This window comes from Diabrotica undecimpunctata, chromosome 6 (assembly GCF_040954645.1).
Source record: "Diabrotica undecimpunctata isolate CICGRU chromosome 6, icDiaUnde3, whole genome shotgun sequence".
Taxonomy (NCBI): Eukaryota; Metazoa; Arthropoda; class Insecta; order Coleoptera; family Chrysomelidae; genus Diabrotica; species Diabrotica undecimpunctata.
The window spans coordinates 28,480,235-28,491,209 of NC_092808.1; the positions used below are offsets into that span (position 1 = coordinate 28,480,235).

The 10,975-nt window shown below is 32.1% G+C and overlaps 1 protein-coding gene across 1 annotated transcript in view; it reads right to left on the reverse strand.

Annotated features, from left to right (window-relative positions):
- Positions 1-10,820, reverse strand: part of LOC140443325 (nucleoporin p54-like) — a 124,072-nt gene extending 113,252 nt beyond the window's left edge. Inside the window, exon 1 of the mRNA XM_072534522.1 lies at positions 10,599-10,820. Within this exon, the coding sequence (XP_072390623.1) occupies positions 10,599-10,653 (55 nt within the window). The 5' untranslated portion in view covers positions 10,654-10,820. The remainder of the gene's footprint in view (positions 1-10,598) is intronic.
- Between the last annotated feature and the right edge of the window lie 155 nt (positions 10,821-10,975).

The window sequence follows — 10,975 nt, forward strand, 5'->3', positions numbered from 1 at the left end:
GCCAAATCTAAAACAAGACGACTACTAGAAGCAACGGAGATGCAAATACTCCGACGAATATCAGGGAAAAGTCTGTTGGATAGGGAGAGAAGCGAAAACATAAGAGGAGCAAGCAATATATAAGACATAAATGGATGGGTGACAAAACAGAAACAGGAGTGGAACGAACACATTAGTAGAATGGCAGAGGATAGGGTAGTATGAATAGCACAAGATAAGTAACCAAATGGACGAAGAAGTATTGGCAGATCAAAAAAAGATGGTGCGATAATTTAAACAATTTAGGACGCTAATATTGAAGAAGAAACAGGCTTTAAAGCCTACAGACAAGAAGGAAGAAGAAGACTATGTACACCACTTTGATAAAGATTTCTTCTATTCTCAATTACTTTAAGGGTTTCATCTGTTATCCAGTGTTTCTGTTTCACAGGATTATTGGCCTTTGGGCGGTTAATTGGTGTTGTTACACAATGTTTAATAATCTCCCATATTTCTTGTGATGTACCCTTAAATACCAATAAAGGGCATACTTTTTTGCACTTCTTAGAGAAGGTCTCTCTTCTTTCTTAGTTCTATCCTCTTTGTCTCTCTCTGTCTGTAAAGTTTGAGCTTTACTTTAGCTACGAGGAGAGTATGATCTCATTAAACATATCGCCCCTGGATATAATCTGACTGTTTGTATTGATGACCTCAGCGAATATTAGTGAGGATGTAGTCAATTCAATTTCTAGACCAGGACTCGTCCAATTATAAAGTTGGTGTACATGGTGTTTAAATCCATCATTCATAATATAGTACATTCGTTTACCAAATTCCCGTCTGTAAACATGAGCACGTGTTGATATTCGCCGTCTCATTCGTCAAGAGGATATTAAATATAATTTATTACCTTAAGCCAGACAGATTCTCATGTTACAGAACCCAACTTGCCAGCCTTTTAAATTCAAATTGTATCTTGTTGATTTTTAAGTTAATATATTGTGTTATATTTATGTTATAGTTATTTTACTGGTCGTGTTATTTTTTAGAGTTTAGTTTAATTGTGATATAATGATTAAATTTCAAGAAATTCTTACACTAACAGTTTCAAAAGTAAATATTTTCAAAAATCATATGATACACATCAGTACGACCCTGTTTGGCTTTCACGTGCTTCTATTGACAATTGAGAATTTATAAAATGAATACGGTTTAGAATATTTATTTGTGAGCAAACTCGATTTAGCGGTTTCCTTCTTCGTTTCTCTGACCTATGCCAAACTTGCCCAGCACATTCTTTAGGTCGTCATTCTCTGTGGTGTTCCCGAATTTTGCATTAAAGTCACCGCATATTAGGGTTAGCTTTTTATTTGGAATATTGACAATTGCTGTTTCCAATTTTTCGTAGAATTCCTCGACTTTTATGTCGCCTGCTGTGCTAGTTGGTGCATAAACTTGTATGATATTGAGTTTATGTGATTTGCATTGCACTTTAAGGAGAACTATCCTATCACTCACAGCTTTGAATTCGATGACAGGTTTTTGTAATCTTGGTAAGACGAAAATTGCAACACCTGTAAGTTCTTAATATTGTTCTGAAGCTATTTTCTTGTGGCATTTTAAAGTAATTACTATTTAAATGGAAATAAGCCAATCTAGCAATGGGCTCTAGTTTATCTCCATTATTAGCCGATATATTTATGGAAGATTTTGAAACCAATATTATTTCTAAACAAAATTTAAAACCCTCAGTATGGTGGAGGTATGTAGATGATGTATTCTCAATATGGCCTCATGGATCAGAGTTGTTGGACACATTCCTAAATGATATAAACGATAAAGAAGAGACAATAACATTTACCATGGAAAAGGAATATAATAACACATTACCTTTCCTGGATGTTTTAATCTCTAACAACGATAATGGATACGAAACTCAGGTGTATAGAAAACCAACACACACCAACAGACATTTAAATTTCAAATCGAATCACAATATTAATATTAAAAAGGGAATCATTAAATCCTTATACGATAGAGCCAAAATTACTTGTTCTAACGAAAATTCGTTCTTGGAGGAAAAACATTTGTTAGCATCTGTTTTATTAAAAAATGATTATCCTTTATCGTTTATAAATAAGGAATTTTCAACAATCGATCGAATAGAACAAAACAACTTAGAACGAGATCCTACAGCATATACAAGGAATAATACGAGGAAAATAACAATACCATACATAAAAGGATTATCCGAAAAGCTTAAAAAGATAGGAAATAAATTCATGTATTCATCAAACATTTAAACAACAGTCAAAACAACAAACACGTTGAGATCTATTTTGTCCAAAATCAAACCTAACAATGAACAAGAAAGGACAAGGAATTGCGTTTATAAAATACCTTGTGAATGTGATCAGTTTTATTTAGGTGAAACATCAAGGCCATTAAATGTTAGAATAAGTGAACATCAATCCTATATTAAAAATAGAGAATTTGATAGATCTCAAATATGTAAACACGCATGGGATAATGAACATAGGGTTCAATGGAATGATTCAAATATAGTCCTAAAAGAAACGGATGGTAAAAAGAGAAAAATCAAAGAAGCGGCTCTAATTATGCTAAATGAGACCAATTGTGTCGCGAATTCCTCGGCAGAATGTAGTAGGATCTGGTTACCCATATTGAAAGAGGAAGTTATTAAAAGGAAAATACCAGTATTGGTAAGCCAGTAACATATAGAGGATACGCCATTTATGTTTTTTAAATAACAAACATATAAAATCAGAATTTGGTGTTTATGTTGAAGGTAAACTAAATGCACGATCAAATACTTACCATGTCGTGATAGTATTATGAGGTTTTTTTCCTGGTTTTTCCCTCATAATTTACTGTGGAATCACTAACAGGAGAATTTTACTGTCATCATGGCATGTATTTGTCTTTTTAAAGACGAATTACATGTTATGATCTTTTGTGACGGAGATTCTCAAGTTAAAGTTGATTTCATGTAATCGAATGAACTATCTTATAAGTAAAGTCGTCCCAGGAACGCAACTCAACAATATTGGCAAAATCATTTTAAAGTCCTCTACTTTAAAATGTATAATGTATGTCTGAATTGTCAATATAGATGAGTCAGATAAAATTTAATTATAAGAATTTTTCACTAAGTAACAAAAAACAAAATTTGTTTAATTTACTAATGTTTGTATTTTGAGAACGATTTCCGAAGTGGAAATTGAAAAGTCAATAAACGTACTTTAACCTTTAATTGTGGCTTATTCCCATTTAAATAGTAATTACCTGTAAGTTCTGGGTCTCACCGCCAAAGAAGTAAACATAATGGCATAAAATGGCCCTCTCCTAACCAATAAGAATAAGAACCAACAGTATAAAACCGTGGTTTTAAAAGGAAGGAACTGCCAGCAATCAAAAAGAATTCATATTTGAGGTAAAAAAGTAATCGATATCAAAAATCACATAGCGAAGTATAAAAGCAAGTATTTAAAATTATCAAAAACAGAAAAACAAAGAATTTTAACGAGTGTACCCAAACCAAATTACTAGCATTAAAACATGTTAAATATATATTTTAGCAAAAATATGTATGTTTTGATGATCACTGTAAAATAAACGATTTCCAGACAAGGAAAAATGACTACACTAGGGCTGCAGCACCAGCGATGATGGAAATATGTTTTTATAAGAACCCGAATAAGAAGAAAAAGCATAATTATTAAAGCCGATAATATATATGGACGAAGACCACACCATGAAGACGAAAGTACAAAAAACTATTTAAGTATTGTATTTAATTATCTAAATATATTTACTGGAAATAAAAAATGCAAAAAACCGAATAAGCTTAATGTAGTGCACATAAAAACAAACCAATTAAACCACAATTTAGTATTAAATATTATCTTAAAATATACCGCATTTTTTACTTTCAGGATGTAATATCAAGTTGTACTATCCTTTTAGAAGATTAAGATAAAGTTATCACCCAACCTAACCGATGTTATCCTTGGTTTACTTACATAATTTACGATAATATTATGAATTGAAAGAATGCAATTCACCATATATGTTTTTATCAGTATATAATATATTTATCAAGCTTTATTTTTCAAAACAAACGATTTGTGTATGATATGTGTATGTACAAGTCCATGGGGCATTTTTTTAAGGGGACATTTCACCCAGTATGAATTACCTATAAATCAATACTACAATATGTAATAAGAACTTTAGAAACTATGTCGTCAATTTTTATCGGTACAGATGACTACACTGGTAAGTTAAACTTACCACTCAAGGGGGAGCATTGTGGCCAAACATATTTGTACGGCATTTATAACTTATTTAGATAATATATTCCGGCGCACCTTAACTGGCTCCCGAACTCTATAAAAACACTTTAATCCTACACGAATTGGCTCCCAAACTCATACATGAACTGGCTCCCGCCTATTACGAACTTCTAAGAATTTGAATCTCGTGAAACTTGGATTTTGAGGAAAAGAAGTATAATCTACACCAGAAATTAGAAATGTAGTAGTAAACCATTTATGTATTAACCCTATATTGCATACCATAGCTTTAAGACAACACCGGAATTAATTTCCGTTAGAAAACTAACCTTTAATTTATTAAGTGAATTAAAACTGCATATTGCGTACTGAAAGACACATTCTATCTAAGTAATCGCGCAAACTCCTACGTCATTACGTCAAGTCAAGTTTTCGCGCCTAAAGTTCTCGGGCGTTGCCAGTCGTGTCTTATAAGCAAAAAGTAGAAGATCTTTCAACTTATTTTCTTGTTGTACACTACTTTTGAACGTAAAATTGGTAATACTTTATGTAATAAGCTTATGTGGGGGAAGTAATTCCTAGTAATTTTATAATTGTAAATATAAAATAAGAATCACAAATCAACTTGTAAACAGGTGTTGCTTTGAGGCAATTTTATGCAATTAAGTCATGGAACTATCTGAAGTTAGTGTAAATCGATTCTATGGAAATCGAAGTAGCAGAAATGCAAATGTTATAAGACCAGCGCCAGATGATTCTGATGACAGCGAATTAGATGATAATGACGCTGATATTGATGATCTCTGTTATTTACCTTCTGATAATATTGATGCATCTGTAAGCAAATATTTTAGACTCATCTCATGAGTGACATTTCTAACATCGCCATTTTTTAGGATTCATTCATTTAGGCCATTCATGCGTATAAGCCACAATATATCTATTTACATGGTTAATTTACTGACGTTTCGATCTCTATTCCAGAGACCGTTTTTAAAGTTAGAAAATAAATAATATAAGATTATATAAATAATATTATATAAATATATAATAATAAACAAATAAAATAAATGTAACTATCGTGTATATCTTTGAAAACTGTCTTTGGATATAGAGATCGAAACGTCAGTAAAAACCTGTAAATAAATTTATATTGTGGCCTATTTCGAACAAATAATATTTAAAAAATGTAATATAATTAACGTTGAAATAAAAGTGAGTGTACGCCACTGGATTTTCATACGTCTTTCCCCACTTCTCTGCCTTCAAACAATGAAATCACTCTTCCAAATAGTGGAATTATAGTATAATTTTCAAATTTTTTCAGAAAGTTTTTAGGGTGTCAGATGTAGAATTAATCCTTCCAATATTTAAGAACAGTCAGTGGTTAGCAGTGCGCCACTTATCGTCAACTTGCCAGGAACTAAATCTTCTTAAGAAAAATGCAATTAGGGACAGTAGACTCACTGATTCATCAAATATTGCTCGACCACAGCAAATACGCACGTTATTTGCCATAATCTTGACAAGCTGCTTTCCATCTAATCCAAAAGATCTTTGGAAAAAATACAAGGACTACATGAGTGAAGATATTCTACATCAATTGCGCTCTGTATCAAGAATCGAACATTCAATTCACACCAAATGTATATAATGAGGCATTGATATTGATTGAAGACATATGTTTGGTAATAGTTAATAAGGCACTGGTGCAACTGGGAATGCCTGCTCCGAAACAACCAGCGAACGACATTTCCGATCGTGATTTGCAACGAGAAACACACTTTGATTCTAACAAACTGGAGCCATTTGTTCAGACAAATCTTCCGCAGTTTGGTCCAGAACAAAGCATTGCGGATGACAGAATTATATGTGCAATTAAAGAACAAAGCAGCGGACTATTTTTCATAGATGTACTCGGTGGTACAGGCAAGACTTTTCTCCTTTCCCACATTTAGGCAACCATACGATCACAAAATTATATTGCACTGGCCATTGCATCATCTGGAATTGCGGCAACTCTTTTGGATGGTGGCCGAACAGCACATTCATGATTTAAACTGTCATTGAATTTGCACAACACTGAGACACCAACATGTAACATCAGCAAAAGCTCTGGAATGGGAAAAGTACTCCAAAATGTGTCAAATTATAACATGGGATGAATGTGCAATGTCTCACAAGAAAGTATTGGAAGAAATTGATTGTACACTGCAAGATTTAAGAGATATTTTATTGTCTGGTAATTATCAACAAACATTGCTGGTTATACCAACACCCGCTGATGAACTTAATGCATGTCTCAAATCATCAGTTTTATGGTGTCATTTACAGAAATTGACTTTAAAAACCAATGTGGTGTACAACTGTAATGGGATGCATCAGCTGGGAATTTTGCAAAAGAATTGACGGGAAATTTATGCAAAAAGTTTTCCCAAAAATTGTACTGAATTACAAAAGTCATCAGTAGCTCAGTATGCGTGCTATATTAGCGGCCGAAAACATTGAAGTCCATCAGTACTGTGGTGAATCAATATGAAGTTGTCAACTACTCAACTGAATTCTCGAATTCGCTTGATTTGCCAGGCATGCCACTGCAAATTCTTACATTAAAAATTGGCATACCCATCAACATAAATCCACGATGACTTTGCAATGGAACCACACTCTTAGTCAAGAAAATGATGAACAACATTATGGAGGCAACAATTTTGACTGAAAAACTCAAAGGTGAAGATGAACTGTTGTCACATATGCCTATGATCCTGACAGATGTGCCATTCGAATTCAAAAATTAACAGTTCCCAGTGCGAATCGCTTTCTCAATGACTTTCGGAAAAGAAAAATGCAATTGTTGCAAGTGTGTGGATTAAATTTGGAGAATAAATACTTCTTACATCGGCAGCTCTAGGTGGCCTGCTCACGCGTTGGAAATCCTTCAATAAATATCGAATTGAAATGAAACGCTGCAATGTCACAATGAACTGGTTTAGCAACAGATCAATTACATGCCACACAAGATTATGAAAAATGTAGGCAAACTGTCATGGATGTGCACCAATATTCTTCTCTGCATGAAGGGTGAGTTGTTGTCTGCTGATGATGTTAGGATCTAATATGTTATAGGTATTCAGTAATGCTATTTCTCTTTAGTTATTGCAGTTTGTTGGTTCTCCCTTCATAAATACTTACATTATTTTCCTCTAATTTTGATCTTCAGGTATTTCTCTGTTTCCCATATTTTGACCTTGATTTATAGATGTTCATTATAAATTGTGTACCGTGTTCTAAATAATTCGTATTTTGTCTGGATGTTGGGGTCTTTATCTCAATATATCTATTGTCCACTGTTTTATATTCTTCTTCTTTCGTATTTCCATTTTCATAATTCCACTGAAATTTCCCACATTTTTTGTTGATTTTAACCTCTGATGTACATTTCCTTTTTTTTCCTATTTTTCCATATAAACCCAAACAGTCTAGAACTAACTTTACTAAGTATTCTCTTTTTGATCTATTAACAATTCATTCACCCATTGCCTTTTGTTGTATTTATAGCATGTATCCATTTTCTTTTGTCTTTTTAATTTATTAGGTGATTATATTTTCTCAATCAATCAGTCTTGAACTGGTTTAAAAATAGATACAGATGATACTAAGATAGTGAGGCAAATATAATATAGAAAAAAAGAAAGATATGCCTGATATAACTTAAGAATGCAGATGATAAGGAACAAATGGTGGCTCGTACATAAGAGCTGTGGAGCTATAGAACCTCCAAAATAATTTCGAAAATAAAACCAAAATTAATAAAATAAAAAATGAAAAAAAAGACAAAAAGGTTCAATTAAACAGATGATGCTATTAGATAGGCAACATACATCACATGGCTTATGATGCATTTGCATATTGTACAAAACTGGCTCAGCTTGAGCTGTGAATTACCAAGCATTTACACATAAGTATATGCAAATGTGAGATACATTTTCTGCAGGACTTTTAAATAAAGGTCTCAATGGGTTATAGAGTCTAAGGCACCCAAATATGTTGTGCAATATTTCCACATGAATTACAACTCTCAGTATTATTGCACAATCATCACCATATTGACTGTTATATAGGCTATACAAAAGCAACAATCAAATTAAAACTAAACTTTTACTTCACATATTTACCTTATAAATATGTGTATAAACCCTTCTCCCCTAGTTGGTTTTCCTATCTGGATAAAATGTGTGATGCACATTTGAGTGTTTTAAGCATAAAATAGTTTTCCTCTTCCATTCTCTCTTTCTTTATCCCTCCTTTGCTACATCTTTTTCACTCATCTTCCTCTCACTCTCTCCCATTTTACAGCATTCTTTCTCTCACTCACATATTTTTCTCACCCAGCTTACATCACTCTTTCTATCCCTCTTTACAACCCCTTCCCCTCCCTCTTTATGTTACTCTTTTTTCATCTCTTTGTACATTTCTTTCTTTCACTACTTATATCTCCTATCCTCCTAATTTTTATATCTCCCCATTTATAAATAACACTCTTCATCTTCCTAACTATTTCTGTCTATCTCTATTTCTCTGTCTATTTTTAATCTTATTTGTTATTTTTCCTTTTCAGAGTAGCAAAAGTATAACCATAGAACAAAAACATTCATGTCAGCAGACGAATTAGCAATAGATAAAGTGAAGTAAAATTAATATAATTGATTGGGTCTATTTGTGAATGAAAATAAAGAATGTGTACCTTTATGAAACAAAGAAAACATTAAGTAGCTGGTCTATTTGTGAATGAAAATAAAGAATGTGTACCTTTATGAAACAAAGAAAACATTAAGTAGCTAACATTTAAATTGAAAACAAAAAATTCTCTAGTGATATGAAAATATAAATAACCAAACTAAATATAATCCAAAGATAGATCTCCGGAAAACAAATTTCATAGATGAAAATAATTATTATGTACAAGATTTAAATTAATATTGGCCTCTCTTGTATCCTCAACTTGTGCAATGTTTAGCAACACTGACACTGACTTCTAAAATTCAAAACAAAACAAACTACAGTGGAACCTCGATTATCCGTCAGGGCACCGGACCAAGGATATGACGGATAATCGAAAAGACGATTAAAAGAACATTAAAAAAAATTCATAGTATAACTCCCAAATTTTATTGGTATGTTTTATTTGTCAATATAAGAGGGATTTATGTTAGTACAGTCGAATCAATTTGATTTAAAATATTCCGAAATCTTTGTTTGTTTTATTGTTACTTCACTTTTTGCAACGGTTGAATTTCTTAATAGACGTAAAATCATCAAATCTATCTTATTTGTTTCTTCTTGCCGAGAATTCCACTCGATGAATTGTTGTATGTGCGATGCAGCTTCTCTAGCTTCTTTACGCAAATCTTTGTGAGTTGCAATCATCAATATCGCCACCCCAGCCATACTTTTCAATTCCTTCAGCATTGTTCTTTAAGATTGTTGTTCTCGGAACATTATACTTTTTGCTCAATACGATAACAGAAACACCTTTCTTTCGTTATGCAATAATTTCTATTTTTTTTTTCAATTGACAAAACAACACGTTTTCTTTTTGATGTTCCAGATGTGGAAGGCTCCATTTTTCAAAACTTAATGAATCAAAGGACTAAGTGACACAATCAATGTTCGAATTTGAATCACATTGAATTATGGTGACACACAGATATTGACTGTAATAATTATTGTGCTGTGGGTTTTTATTTTCGGCTTGCGATTTTAAAAATAGAACTCTAAAAGCACGGTATCATGTATTACTACCTATTTACATTGAAATTTAATCCAGAGCCCTTGATGAGAACAAAAATTATTTACATAAAATAATGTGGTGGTGGCATAACTGCACGTGTATATTTCAACGAATTTCGTTTGGCTGATTCTAATTCTCAAACAAAATGAATTTAGGACTAAATTTTTACTTATGTATGAACACTGACGGTTAACAGAGGTGACGGTTAATAGAGAGACGGATAATAGAGGTTCCACTGTATAATGATGATCAACATTAACATTGTCCCTACGATTATACCAAATTCTTATTATACCAAAATATGAAAATAAAAAGAAAAATATTTATTAATGCCAATATTATACAAAGAGAGTATATTGGCAAAAGTCCATTTTTATTTTGTTCTTACTAAATTATATTCTTATGTAATTAGTGTATCTAAAATATTATATTCTAATGTATATAGCATTTAAAATTTAAATGCAAATCATTAACAGAATCTAAAATATTGTTGGGTTTATAAAATTACTTACATTTTGGTTGAGTTCCAAAGCCTGATTGAGCGGTGTTACCAAAATTAAACGCCATTTCAAATTCACTTAAACAGACACACTACAAAACAATACCACTAATGTTTAACAAAACTATTTACTCGAGAAAAAAAGAAACTGTTTCGGCATTTGAATCCAAAAGTATTCAAAACATTGAACATAACCACAAAAAATTTTGTAAGCACAGTTTATGCTTTTGACACTTTAACAGTGCTACCAATTTAAAGATATCTTCACTTTCTTGGACGAATGACGAATGTATTTCTGGGGTCTAAATAAATTATTGTTCCCTATGCTCTATCTGAATCAAACATTTATTAATGTTATTATGCCATATATTTATAATATGTAGTTAATCA